This window comes from Topomyia yanbarensis, chromosome 2 (assembly GCF_030247195.1).
Source record: "Topomyia yanbarensis strain Yona2022 chromosome 2, ASM3024719v1, whole genome shotgun sequence".
NCBI classification, from domain to species: Eukaryota; Metazoa; Arthropoda; class Insecta; order Diptera; family Culicidae; genus Topomyia; species Topomyia yanbarensis.
This window is the reverse complement of record NC_080671.1, coordinates 306,909,277-306,924,031: the sequence shown is the minus strand read 5'-3', so window position 1 is coordinate 306,924,031 and position 14,755 is coordinate 306,909,277. Positions and strand designations below refer to the sequence as shown.

The 14,755-nt window shown below is 39.6% G+C and overlaps 1 protein-coding gene across 4 annotated transcripts in view; it reads right to left on the bottom strand.

Moving 5' to 3' along the window:
- Positions 1 to 1,043: 1,043 nt before the first annotated feature.
- LOC131683505 (neuroligin-1) overlaps positions 1,044 to 14,755 on the bottom strand; it is a 97,762-nt gene continuing 84,050 nt past the window's right edge. For all 4 annotated transcript variants that reach the window (XM_058965535.1, XM_058965537.1, XM_058965534.1 and 1 more), the window contains exons 4-9: positions 12,255 to 12,407; positions 11,718 to 12,195; positions 11,477 to 11,644; positions 11,200 to 11,389; positions 3,384 to 3,532; positions 1,044 to 3,321 (exon numbers count right to left, since the gene is read on the bottom strand). In XM_058965535.1, coding sequence (XP_058821518.1) covers positions 1,374 to 3,321; positions 3,384 to 3,532; positions 11,200 to 11,389; positions 11,477 to 11,644; positions 11,718 to 12,195; positions 12,255 to 12,407 — 3,086 coding nt within the window. In that variant the 3' untranslated portion in view covers positions 1,044 to 1,373. The remainder of the gene's footprint in view (positions 3,322 to 3,383; positions 3,533 to 11,199; positions 11,390 to 11,476; positions 11,645 to 11,717; positions 12,196 to 12,254; positions 12,408 to 14,755) is intronic.

The following is a 14,755-nucleotide window of genomic DNA, read 5'->3' as shown; positions in this document are numbered from 1 at the left end:
CCGGAGATGACCTGTGTGAATAAATAATTCTACACGCACACATTGTTCAAACCACTTCAAAAACTTGTAAAATAATTATAATTATAATATAAATTAATATATTCTAATATGTTGCTCGAAATAGTTCTACCAAATCCGACTCTTCCAAATTGGTTGAAAAGCTTATAGAAAAATAGTGGGAACTTATATCGGAATGGCTCTTCTGAAACTTTTACGTATATTTTTGTTTTGCGGGATATTAAAATGTCGAACTAACTTAGTACGTCGATTTCATGAAATTATACTGTTATCAGTCATATTTACGTTTGAAACAATTCTGGGGCCCTAGCAATTGAAGTGGGGCGTTTTGCTCCGGGAAAGCGTATTGTACCCTTTTACCCTACTCAGCGTTATTGTTGTGAATACCAATGTAAACTCACTATGAACTCATAGAAAAAAGACGAATTCACCACTATTACAAGCATTTAAGCTGACCAATGCCAATTTCACTACTTTTTCAAAATGTGGGTAGGTCTAGTGCACACACCGTCTTTTTCTGAACTCGGTGAACTGAGTGGAACGGAAAATAAGATTCGGTTCTCCCGACCTTGATAAGAAAATCGGTTAGTGGAGCAATTGCATGAACATTCAATATCAGATGCAAATTCAGATGCAAAAGAAAGAAATTGCACTTGTCCCAATTTTGAATAACTGTTTGAAAACGGCTTGTTTCTAAGTGTAAAATAACTTCACTAAATCAGTTATACTAATCAAGAATATAACCGCTATACGCACGCGAAGGGCCTGCATTTAGTTAGTCCTCTGTAGATCAATTCCACAAGCACAAATCTCTATCTACCAACAAATCAAGATAGTGCAACCAAATTCTTCTCCGCCGACAGTTTCCCAAATCAGAGACCTTCACATAATATGTTGTTTGCGAAAATACACACAATTACCATTCGATCGCTTGTAGATACAGTAAATACACTGTATACCCTAGCCAACTGCAATAGGCTTTCTTTCAATCCATTCCCAAAGTTTAGCTTTAATATGCGATTCGTTCCACTATTCCACTATAAAAATCCCATTACGAATTATTTATTTCAGTGTCACTGCTGCTGATGCGCGACGTGAAGTGTGTTTAAAACTTTATAAAAGTAATTATTTTGATTGCTTGTAATCAACATCAAAACAGATCAAGTCCAAACTATAAACGCATACATTCGACAATGTTTACAGTACAAATTTGCAATAAAATAAATAGTTGCTCGGAATCATGCTGTGATGGTATGGAAGTGGGTGAAGGGAGCTTACATAAATAAATACTTTGCAATGTGATAATCGTTTTTTGGTGACGTTTTCTTTTTGGTGTCAGAGTGTTGAACAATATCCTACATTTTCTTTATCGTTCCGGTACTACTCGAAGTGGTGTCGGTTGCCGACGATTCGGAGCTGAGCTCTCGTTGTAACGCAGCGGATCGTGTGATCGGCAAACGTGATAGAGATGCGGATGACATGGGTTGAAGTTCGGATCGGCTGTCGGACCGATCTATTTCCTTTGGTGGGGAGGTTTTGAATGACGATGGCGGTTTTATCATACTTGGAGGTTTAATATAGCTGTAATGACTTTCCGGTTTATGTTCTATACAAATTATATCAACGGCTGGTTCTTCTTGTTCGATATCTTCAGAATTTTGTCGGGACATAGTCACGTAAGTACTCTCTTGATGTTTCGGTAGCAATGGTCCAATGTGCAAGGTGTTAAGGGAAATCGTCGGTTCTTCTTCTATCGGAGGCTCTTCGGCCATTAATGGAGGAGAGCTGAGGAAATTATTACTGGCTCTGTGTTTCGAAGATCGCCTTCCAAGCGTTGACGAGATTCTCGGTGGTGGTGCCGGCACCAGACGGGAGCTGTCCCTTCGTAAGCTGTTGTAGCTGCTCAACATAAAAGACTGCGGAGGCAAAGAACGACGTTTCATAGATGCTGTTGGTCCAGTTATTCCGCTTGGATAGTCTGGAAGTACTTTCGGAAAGTTTCTCCGCTGAATTACTTTCAGCGCCTCTTCCGGTGAAAGTGGATCTTTTTCTACACTTTTATCCCTTGAAGTTACGTTTATATCGCCTGACTCAATAAAACTAGTAATTTCCTCGCCTTGACACGGGTGATTGTTGTAAATTGGATTCGCATTTGACTTCAGCATTTTCGGTTCAATTTTATAATCACAATCGTTATAAGAATATGACGAACCTGAACTGGAGCACTGTTGACGTACATCGGAATCACATGGCGAATTTTGACTGACGCTCTCTTCGTAATCATCCGGGGATGCATACTCGAATGATTTCGCTTTCGTGATCTCTATCGGTTCCTGTCGAAGAATACTATTGCTACGAGCTTGTGGTGTAGCATCGATTGCAACACTTATCTTCTGTGGCACATTTTGGTTATCGGGTTGGCACAATGAAACTACTCCATCGCACTCAGGTTGGTTGGGGCAATAGTCTTGCGAAATCCAGTCACACACTTTTGTATGTGGATCTACCGTTTCTCCGCTAAACTGCCTTGGAAGCGTAAAATTATTTGCTTTCATAACCGGCTCATACGGATTCGTTTTCCGTATCATGTCCAATATATAGCTCTCATCAGCATCGTTTAGCTTCGAACGTTTATCGTTCATCGACGCCGCACTTTCGAGTATGTTGTCGTCAAATTGTCTTTTCACCTTCTTATTGCCTATGCTGCGTTTGATGACATATCCCACAATCACAAAGATGTTGAACAATAAAAATACAATTGCCACTGCAATCAGCATAGTGAGGGATGCATCTGTTTTCAATATATCTGAACCATCCGATTCCTGCTCTACATTCGCTGGTTCCGGGCTTTCCTTCACCGGTGCCTCTGCCGATATTCCCATCGAGGGAGCTGGAGCGTTATACATTCCCGAACTCCCTGCATGCGAGTCCTTCATCCGATAAACCAATGCTTTGAATGAGTCTTCGGTGGGCTTTTCTATGTCAACCTTGATTGGAAACAGATTGATATGACCAGTGATGAACTCCGGACTAGACGTTGTTATTCGTCGATCCGGTGGACTGAGAAATTCCGAGTACGGTGAGTATGGCTTCGATGTAGTAATGCGTTTTAATTCCTCCGGAAGTTTCTGATTCCAGAATTTCATATACTTTTGACGATAGTGACGGCTTACCACGGGTGTTAAACCGAGATGCAGAAAGCTTTGGTTTACACTATTGAACTCGGGCCAATCGACATCATAGTAGCGCCAATCCTCCGGATTCATGTTGAGAAACAGGTCCTTCCATGGTGCTTTTGGATTTCTGTAAAATTTATTGGTAAAATAAGTTAATTGTATCGATTTTTAAACAACATCCATTCAAACCCTGTTTGAGCAAAGTTGGAAAAATATTTCATCACGGCTTCGGAGAAAAGTCGTTCCCTAGCGTTGTAGTGCGTCTGAAATGGTCCCACCTGTCCAAGGGGGGCCCCAAATACGTAGGCAAGATCTTCGCCGACCACACTTTGCGATAGCTGTAAGAAGATAATTTGTTTCTCGTGAATGCTGTATTATTATTCATTTGGATAAAAATCTTTATATATGTATACAGTGACCAGACATCATGGTTCCCTAAGGTATGTCCTAGTTTTTAACTAACTGTTAGTTATTGTCATATATATGCCAAATAAGCAGAGAGCGAACTTTGGGTACGTTGAATTTCGACCGAGACCTAGTATTAATGATGGACTAATACCGAATGAAGATAACCCACTTTAATTTCACTCAGCTTGATTTCAATTTGAATTCAGACCCTTCGGTATACCGGCAGTGAGCTTGAGCTTGTGCGACCACCCCTGTCTGCTACTCCGTTATCGGTCTGGACTAGCTGAAGTTGCACAGGGAATCAGTCAATAATTATGCTTGGGAGTGGCGAAACATCTTTCAATGTGCAACTCCTGGTAATCCTAAAGTGTTTATTGATCAATACCGGCACCGGCCAGGCCCGAACGTTGATCACGGAAGGAAATGGAAGGAATTGTTAGTCCGATACTTGCTTTTGCTAGAGGCCGTATATACTACTGCGCACTCCACAAGTATCACGGGAGGAGGATATTTGTTAGTAAGTATAGAAGTTGGATTCTACTTCTTCTTTACCGACACCAGAGAGGTGACTCCACTATCTGGACGAGATATCGATCCATCAAACTCATGGACCGGGGACCAACGGCTTTACTTCCCTTCCGAAGGAAGACGTGACCACAGATTTTTTCACCTCAGAAAAATCTCAACGACCTCGGCTGGAATTGAACCCAGGCCAATTCGAATGAGTGGCGGTCACGCTTGCCACTCAACCACCGGCGCCGTTTCAGACCCTTCGGGATACCGGTAGTGTTGACAAAAGTTGATATTTGGTATATAGTTCGAACCATAGAAAATTGCACAGCTGTAACATGTTTCAGAACTATTCTAACAATATACTTTCTTCGGCAAATATGTGAAGCGCTATGCTCTACATGTTCGATTGTATACTTTATGTGAACACCGGAAAAATTTGTTCTCGCGTGATGTGATCAAGTTAAATTTTTCCATACCCTAGTGAGCTTGTAAGGCACATTATTGACACAAAGCGGATGGAATGCAGTTACAAATTTAAATAAGCTAGATCTGCAAGAATTCAAATACACCAAGAAACAGACGTTTCCGAACCTTTGAACGAGGCAGAACGTTTCGTTTTCACTGTGGTGTTCGGTGTATCCATTGCCGTGCTTAACTGAAGGTCAGTCTTTGTTCGTTTTGTTTGCCACCGTTCTGCTGGTGCTTTTAGTTAAGACAAGTAACAGATTTTATTCGTTCTTCCTTCATTGCATGCCTTCCGTGAATAAATAATACGCTCCCGTTTATACAATGGCTCTGCCCTCGTACGAAAGACCACCTGATATCAATGAGAAAGCCCCTGATTCTCCTTCCTCGCATTCCTCTCCGAATAAAATAATAATCACTAAAGTTCATTGGGTCAAATATTACGGGAAGAAACCGATTGATAAGTTTAACAGAATTTTCTCAAGATCGAACTGCTTAGTACCTGGCTGTAACTCAGATAACACCTGTTCGGGCAAATGCGATATGTGTTATAGTGAATGTCCTCGACTAGGCAACAAAATTGCTTGCTGTAAGCACTTTCCGCGAGATTGTAGCATCTATGTTCCAGCAGTGGCCGTAGAAATTGATGGCGTGGCCTCGAAACCGGCTCTGAAGTCGTCTTCCGTTGACGTACGGAGTTGGCTGTTTCAAGGATCTCTCACTTTAAAAGTTTAAAACTTGGGCTGCAAGTGAATAGATTCCGTAAAAATCTAAGGGATTATTCGGAAATTATGTACCGAACTTATTTTATTGTCTGTTTTTCTAGTGATCATCAGGAACGGTGATTTTCCTTCTGCTTCTTTCTCTACTGTAAAATTTATTGTGTTGTGGTGGGAGTTTAGCAGATCAAGAGCCTGGCTGAAGTAGCTTTTTGACGGTTCAAAAATATCGTTCACGTAGCGTCTCCAAACTAGCGGAAGAGTTTGTCAGAAGTGGTGATAGTTTTCTGTCCGTATTGAGGCCAATTGTTCGCTCGTAGAACTTTTCTGAGAAAAAATTCTGTTTTACGCTATAGGCTCGTCAGTACTTCAGATTTATTCACAATTAATGGTGTTGTTCTCGAATGTAAAGTCGATAAAAGAATAAATAACGATCGTATCGCACGAAACAAAAAATAATTTGATCAAGATTTCAAATTAAGTATTGCAAATTCGTTTTCTCAGTTTATAGGAACACAAGTGGACAGATATGCTACCATATATCGTAACGCAGGCTACCCCCTTAAAACAGCAGCAAATATCGTGGAGCAAACTAGATCATTTATCCTCGAGAAGACAACCCCATACCACAAAGTTTCCGGTACCCAACCTAGTTCCCTAGTCCAATTTTGCACTAAGTTGCAGCACTCGTTGAAATTACACATTGGACATTAAACATTCGGTGTTTCTGGAAGAGCTGAAAAGTCCATATTTGATTGCAAATTTGCAAGACCAGCAGCAGTTTTTTCGGCTTTGTGTCAGTCCTTCCTTATTCGCCTATAGTTTTTAGGAGCAACAGAAGATGTCCCTACATGATGGTTGCACTCTTTCTGAAACAAGAGAGCATCATGATTTGTGTGGAGAGTGGCGTAGCTCTATTTGGTATTTCCGTAAATGAGTGATTTGAGCGTCTTTAAGGTTCAAAGAACTTTCGCTGAGCGTCTACATGAATTGAACGCTTGATAGTATGCGTTGGAAAAAAGGGATTCAACGTTGTCACCGGTTTATCCATATAAAGCATTCATTAAACTCTAAAAGAAGAAAATCAGTCGATTTATTAGATTATCACAATTCAAAACATGCAAAATAGTTGGTTGAAAAACAATTGACCGGCGGAATGGGGCGTTTGAAAAAGTTGCGGTGATTTTTCGTCACACCACCACACTGTCCCGAGCCACGCACCACAACTGCGTAGTGAAAAAACCACAACCCCTTTTTCAAAAGCACCATTTAGCCAAGCCGATGGTTTTTCCACCAGCTTTTTTACATGATTTGAATCGTGATGATTTAATAAATCGACTGATATTCTTCTTTTAGAGTTTTGAAAAGGTTTAAATGAATAATTCGGTGGCAAAGCTGAACACAGTTTTTTTACGCGCACTACCAAGCATTCAATTCTAACACAAGCTCAAAATAGGTAACTTGAGCCTTATGGGAACATTTCAGAATTCTTGAGCGTTTTTTCAAAACGTCATATCTGCAATGAGTTACTCTCTTTGTTTACTTTCTCTTCTGTTAATAATTCGGTCACTTTAACATTTATGCCTCAGCTCTTTGCATGATATGCTAGTTAAAACCACCGTCTTTCGATCTGTACTGTAAAATAAGTGAAAAGTGTTATAGTGACGCCGTAAAAATCGAAAAAGAAAGTAATCAAAGAGAGTAACTCATTGCAGATATGACGTTTTGAAAAAACGCTCAAGAATTCTCGGCCGCTGTTTGGCTTGGTAATAGATCATGTGGGCTCTCACTACAATAAGCATACTTTTAAAGCATTCCAAATGCAAGAGCTATACTCATGTTTCTTTGCAGAAGTTACACCAAGCCTTATTGTTACAATGTCTCATATGTATTTAGTGCAATGATGCAATTCACAATTCGTGGTGCGAACAGCCGAACAGGCAGGCGATCCATGTAGAATAAGACATAATAAACGCAAAGAAGTCCTACCAAAGGTCACCCGATACGAGTGTGAAGCGACACACAATTTAGTCCCGTCCAGTACGATTGTCATTCAAAATTGTCGCTCCTTAGAGACAGGGGGTCTTGAAATAGCCAACGCAATAAAACAAGCTCAAATGGATGACCACACTGTCGATCTTAACTTTATGAGCGGGTATGTAGAGGTAGTAATTTTCCACTTACATACTTGTCGCCAGCAACGTTATTTGCTTGTTTTAGACAGAATGTCACAATTCTGAGCTTATCTGAGCAAACTACATATCTTGGTTATAACTCTGTTCTAAATTTTTTACCATTTGATCGGTAATTCGTTCGTCAATCGTCTCTAGCAAGGAAGTATCCAAAACAACATCCTTGGCCTCTACAGTCTCAATATAAAAGTTATCATACGATAGAGCCTAGGATCCAAACATATCATTTAACCACATACTAACAGATATAACAATCAAAAACAATGATTCGTCCGCTTTAACGGTCATCTTAAATATATATTTTAGTAGGGACTGTGGTCATATTTGCGATGATGGCGCTACTGACATGTGCACAAGTATGTAGGGGATAGATCACTAGTGAAAAATTATTCCCAATTCTAAGGGATAACCCACTAGTATATGGGGACGGGGATGTTTGGGACTGCTTACAGTAGGTGAAGCTAGTGTTCTCTAAAATACTGCTATTGCCAGAAGCAAGTTGATCCCCACAAAAAAAATAAAATAATTATCGTCTACAATGCGTCTTTCAATTGATGTCTACACATTCCTAGCAGAAAAATTGGAAAATACTGTCAACATCTGTTTGAATCCATTTGAAGCAGATTCAACTCCTTATCTGCATTAAGCAAATTTTGGAACAAGTGAAAAACCAGATCTAAAAATTTAGATCCGAATAGAATTAGGATCTAGCCGTGTGGTATCCGGCGGGCTGAAATCTCTCGAAGTATTTCAGCCAAGAATTGACCCACTAATTTCTGTTTCCATGTCGTAAGAGGCGACTAACAACAGATGTGGCTGTAGTCCACTTGGAGGTTGATAACAGTCTATTATCATTCTTCTGACTAAACCAGCCTAGAGGCCGTGTGGCATCCGGCAGGTTGAAGTATTTCAGCCAAGAAATGATCCACTGGGTTTCAGATCCCATGTTGTAAGAGGCGACTGAAAACAGGAGTCCTCGAGAGTCGAAGTGTTTCTCCATGCCGAGGACTGAATGGATGTCATGATTAAAATATGCCAGTCGCACACGGCGTGTCGTGGGTATTGTCCTGGCTGTGTTAAGCGAATCTCTTACACAGTGGACGTTTGTTTCTTCGCAAATCGTGAGATTCAAAAGATGGTCATGTCACACATTCCCACTTCGGGGTTCGCTGTAGGCGATTATAAGCCAACGTGTTTGGTATCTTCTAGTAGCTGTACAATAAGTGCCGATTACGAAATGTGCAATGATCTGATCGACCAGCAGAAGCTTTCATAGGTTCAAGAACCGTATTTCCATGAAGAAAACTTCTATGTTGGAAAGCTACTTAACCCCGTCTTCGTAGCTAACGACAATATGGCATGATAAATCCACACTGAATGCCTCGTGCATGTAAACGCTATCGACGCATATCTTTTATCCGCCCTCAAACTCGTGATATTTGTGCTGTTATAGTTAATGTGACTGTTGATAACATAAATAGGAAATACTTCTATTGTTCGGCATATTCGCAGCATAATGAATCATCACCTTCTGATGATTTCGAAAGGGTTGTATCATACTGTGACAGAAATGGGTTTCCACGCATAATCGGCAGTGATGCAAATATCCACCAAATAAGTTGAGGCAGCTCAGATATCAGTTTGAGAGGCACTGAATTGATGATCTGTTTAAGCAGCACAAACATACAAACAAACCAAGATGCACATACTTAATGCGGCAAATCACCCAACATTTGCACGATCTGGCAGAGAAGAGCTGTTAGATGTAACTATCTGCTCTGACTGTATTACGCATGAGTTGGCAAACTAGCTCACACCCAACGAGCTCGAACCTTCGTTATCTGATCATAAGTACATCGTCTTTACTCATTTGAACGCATAGGTGTAGCACCCTCTTGCGATTCTACTGTGTGATAATTCAATTTTGAATAAGTGGTAGAATAAATTGGATTTAATTGTGTGGACTTAATTGTAAATTCCCACTCATATTGATGAAACCGTTGATGCATGTAGATCCTTTTCGGATTTTCGGGGTATCGAAAATTGAGTCACATCAGGTGTGCATACTAGTAGTTGCGAGAAACGTGCTCTTTTTAATACCTTAAAATGGGAAAAAAATTGATCGAAACCAAAGAAAAGAAGCACAACCACAGAAGTGCTCTCTTCAAGAATGATTCGGCTCATTGTATAGAGTCTTCGAGTCTCAATACTTATCGATTGCAAGTAAGGTTGGTGAAAGGTTACTTTCGATTGCTCTGTAGGATGATCTGTGAAAAGATCTTCACGGGTGTCTCCCTTCAATCCCTTCTAACTCATTCTTCCCCAAGTTGAATGAGTTTGGCTAGGTATGGTTCTCTCCGGATAACGAACAAAGCTGTACCTGGCTGAAATTGAAATTGGAAGAGATAAGTGAGAAGTCCGGGGATTTACATTTTATTGTCGAACCATATAGCCTACACTAGAATAAGATATTCCTTTATATTCCGTGGAATCACAAGGAATGTTTGAAGCGTACTGAGGAATGTTTGATACAGAGTTTTGATGAGGCTAGAGTTCCATAATTCTGGCTCGTGGGCAGGTTGATGGGAAGCTCTGAGAATCAAGTCGCCCACTGAGAAAATAAGGGCAGTATTTTTGCAGTATCGAGGAACGTTTTTAAAAATTTCTAGCGAAAAAGGGCTATGAACAGAACTATTGATTCCAAATGTCACGACGATAGTTTATAAACCTAAATCGGCTTAAGCAGAATTTTAATGACAATATCTGTTCGGGAGCGTTGTCGTTCTGTTATCTCAATATTACCTCAGGGGTGTTGATATATCCGCTCATTGGGAAGTGTTTTTTTCCTTGGGAGTGAAGAATACTTCTGTATTGTCTGTATTCTCTGTGTCGTTATTTGCCTTATCCCTTACCTTACCATTTTCCCAATCCTGCCCATCAGGGAAATGACGAAAAGACAAATCATGGCAAGGCGCCAATCTGCGATCAACATGAAGAACGTGCCATTTGAGCCAGTCGCTACTGATTCCTGATTCCTGTATAAAATAGACTTAGGATCTGCGCGCTCGGGTTGAGAAGATTTAAATTCGTTCCAAATATTTAAATGTATACCACATTTAGATCAGCTATGGAGGTTCCTTATGTTTAACATGCCCACATTCAAAATATACATTTGGATTGGGTTATAGATTATTTTATTAAAACAGAACGTTCTTATTAACATCTCTAAAATTAAACCCATATTGGTGTGAGTTTCTTGCATCATTAGAAGTTGCCATATTGGAAACTAAAATGTCTCCAATCAAGTTCCGTCAGTCCTAAAGCAAATCTACGGAATCAATGATGCAACAATCTCGCATGGTTGGTGATTCTGGCAGCAAAGGTCAATTATGAGTGTCACTTTAGCTCTTCGGGCAAGCTGCGCGAATCGAACTAGTTTGAAAATTTGATAAGATTATTTGAAAAGCTTTACATGACCTATTTCCGTCCATTCTATAAAACATACGATCGTTTCAGCTAGCTGAGATTAAAATTCACACAATGCGCACACCACAGTGCCTCCTGCGGTATAAACCGAAATGGGTTGACGCTTAAAATATATCTCGAAAAGGTATTCCCCAACATGCATAATTTGCAGCGCTTCTCTGGATTGCATATCCACCAACCACCGACAACAGAATCAATATTATAAACAAATATTCCACTTACCCGTCCGTACTCCCCTGCTTCGCTGTTATGCGCAAAAACGTACATGTAGCACTTGGGATTAACCTTGGCCAGGTAGAGCCCTGTCTGCATCATCGGTGCGGCCACGCGTGCATCAGACAGGATGTCCAGCAGCGTGTCCCGGTGGATATCGGCCAGCGATTTGTTCGGATCGGTAAGGATTCCAGTATACCTGAGGGTGAATTTATATGGTTGTAACGATTAATATTCAGTCTACGGGCAAATTGTCGCTCGCCCCGTGGGCAACCGAATAACATACTCATTGAGTGTTGCTGCCAAGGCCAGATCGGGTCGTATTTCGAACCGATTTTGCATATAAAATCGCAGCAAATTGTCCCTTTCGTTCTCCAGCAGCCCGTACGTTAGGGCAACAGCATTCAGAATATTGTATGATTCCAGCTCGGACATACCGTACAGCAAATCGTATCTATTCAATGAGAGAGCACAAAAAACAAAACTGAAATCATATGAAGCGAACAATAATAAATCACTGAAATTACCCACTAAATATGTCGCTATATTGACCCATCACTTTATGGGGCGTATTTGGAATCACCAATCCATCTACAATCGGGCCGAAGCGGGTTGAAAATTGCGGCGAGGCTATTTTCACATTCAAAATTTCACTGTAGCGTTTCCTGCGCAGACAAGCGGCAACCTCATCGTTGTCACCGTTGAGAGGACAATTAAGACCCTGCAGCACCTGCATCGTCGATTGCAGTGGATGCTGTGTGAGAGCCCAATCCGATAAGGCAGATCCTGACAGCAAAATCGACCGATGGAAAAGCCCTTTGGCAACAGGTGATACCATCAAGAAGTTGACACAAGCAGCACCAGTCCCGTGGCCCATCACCGTCACCAGTTTGTGATCTCCGCCGAAAGCACCGATGTTCTCTTTGATCCATTGCAACGCAGCGATTTGATCCAACAAACCGAAATTACTCGTCGTGTGGTCACTGATTCCCGGCTTCATGAATCCTATTAAAATGGTATTTTGATGATAGCTGTTATGAATCAATATTGTTTTTTCTCATTACCAAGGATGCCCAACCGGAAGTTGAGTGTTACTACAATTACCCTGCCATAGCTGGCGAGAATTGAGCCATCATAGGGATTACCGCTGTTCCATTCGTACGATTCGCCGTGAATGTACACAATTACCGGATATTTAGCCTGCGGTCCAATTCCATCTGAAACCAGGAAAACAAATTATTGAAACAGAATCCGACAGGTACATAAATTAGCTCAATTGATTTCGATCGAATTTCGGTTCACCATCTGATGATGCATGATAATAGAAATCGGCTTACCGCATAAGCCAATTATGAAAACAGATTTGATATTGGAAACGTTTATTTAGCGTAGTCGCTCAACCAAATTTCAGATGTACAATTGGTCGGTAGTGTTGGCTGAGTTTAGAAATTTGGACACGTTCGGATGTTTGAGAATAACTAGCTTTTACTCAAGCGGTCAACTGTTTAGTTTACTATGGTACTGTAGGAAGAGGCAACAAAATAATTCTTGAATAAACGATAAATATCAAAGTAAGCACCAATATCCAATACCGCATAAGCCACCCATTTTGAATCAGGATTTTATTCAATGTTTGAATATATTATAATTGATACTGATTGCATTCCTGGAATATTTTTAATAAAAAGCCACAGAATTCTAATGATAATATTTTCATCTTGGGAAAAATATGGGCAGCTTGGGATTCGGAATAACTATTTCGTCTCTAAAATTTTCTATTTTAGGTAACATGTCAGCTTTATGCTGAAATTTTTTCAGCTTTTCTTAAATAAAAATTGACAGGAATTAAATTGGAATCTTTATGAGCTTAATCGACTGAAAAGTACATGTTTTGGAAGATATTGGCACTGTAATACAAACATTATCATATTATCATTTGCTCAAAATTTCGAAAGATTTCATTTATTGTAAAAAGTTGTCTTTTCATTTATTGTTTCCTTCTTGATGTAAAGAAGGACTACTTGCTAATGTACAAGAAGGATTCCATGAGAAACCGGCCGACTGCAAAATATGACAATCGTCGATTCGAACGAAACTTTGCAGTTGTGTTTGGTTTATGAATCTTCATGGTTTCCGCTGCCAATTGCAATATTTTGATGCAAGATCAATTTTTTAAAAGGGCGTAGATGTTGCTACGTGGATTAATTTCAAAATTGTTCCGTTCGATTACCGTATTTTATACAGCAAAACTATCTGAGAACGAGTTACAGGGAATGAAAAAAATATACGCTAAAAAAAATGTTGTGTCATTTTCCAATAAAATCAAAATTTATATGAAAAATTTAAATTGCGCAAAAACCTTTTATTTAATTTTTTATATTTTGTCAATAAAAACCTAGCGAGAAAAGAAACATTTTGAATGTGATTGCATGATGGAGAACATATCGGTAAAAAAGTTTTTCTAACAATAACTTTACACATGTTTTTAAATGTCATACTATTTGGCATACAAAACTGTATTTTTATTACAGAATATAATTCTAAGTATCACTTTAAGTCAAAATGCATGTAACTAAAATCTTCCAAAATGCCATGGTTTTCGAGATATTTATAATTTTGCTCCAACAAAAACAATTAATTCATGTAAATATGCCCATTTTATATGGTATTCGCTTTACCCCATCATAAGATATCAATAATCTAATGTTTATCACTATGCTATATTTCACCCTAAGAAGAAAAATTTGGTAAAAACCAAAATTTATCGCTAGGGTGAAAATTTGTTGGTAAAAACAAGTCTTTGTACAGGAGGGCACAAATCCTTATTTCATACTGTGTTGCGTTTCGGCTTCGCCTCATCAGAAACCAACACTAACTTATTGTCGGAATAGATTAGCGCCGGCTTGACGCAAATCCCTTAAAACTAAAGCCGAAGCCGGCGCTAATCTATTCCGACAATAAGTTAGTGTTGGTTTCTGATGAGACGAAGCCGAAACGCAACACAGTATGAAATAAGGATTTGTGCCCTCCTGTACAAAGACTGGTTTTTACCAACAAATTTTCACCCTAGCGAGAAATTTTGGTTTTTACCAAATTTTCCTCCTTAGGGTGAAATATAGCATAGTGCTTTCGCATAGGCCTGCTAAGCCAAGACAAGTTTCGGTTTCACTGTGTCTCATCGGCATAAACAGAACCTCTGCTCGAACGGGACATCACGTTTGATCAGTCGTTCGATTGAAACACAAAGTGTGTTTTAGTTTTAAGGGATTTGCGTCAAGCCGGCGCTAATCTATTCCGACAATAAGTTAGTGTTGGTTTCTGATGAGGCGAAGCCGAAACGCAACACAGTATAATGTTTATCGTTTTAGAGACGTGAAATAAATTTTTTCAATGTATTTGGATTATAGAGAAGCTTTCAATAAAAAAGTTTTCCTAACAACAACTTTGGTAATTGTTTACTTTAGCTACTTTTCCCCCTGTAAGTGGAAAACATGTTTTTCTTTCGTGAATATGCTAGTTTAGTGTTGTAGATTCATAAAAAAGAGGCGAAAAGCAATTTTTTTTA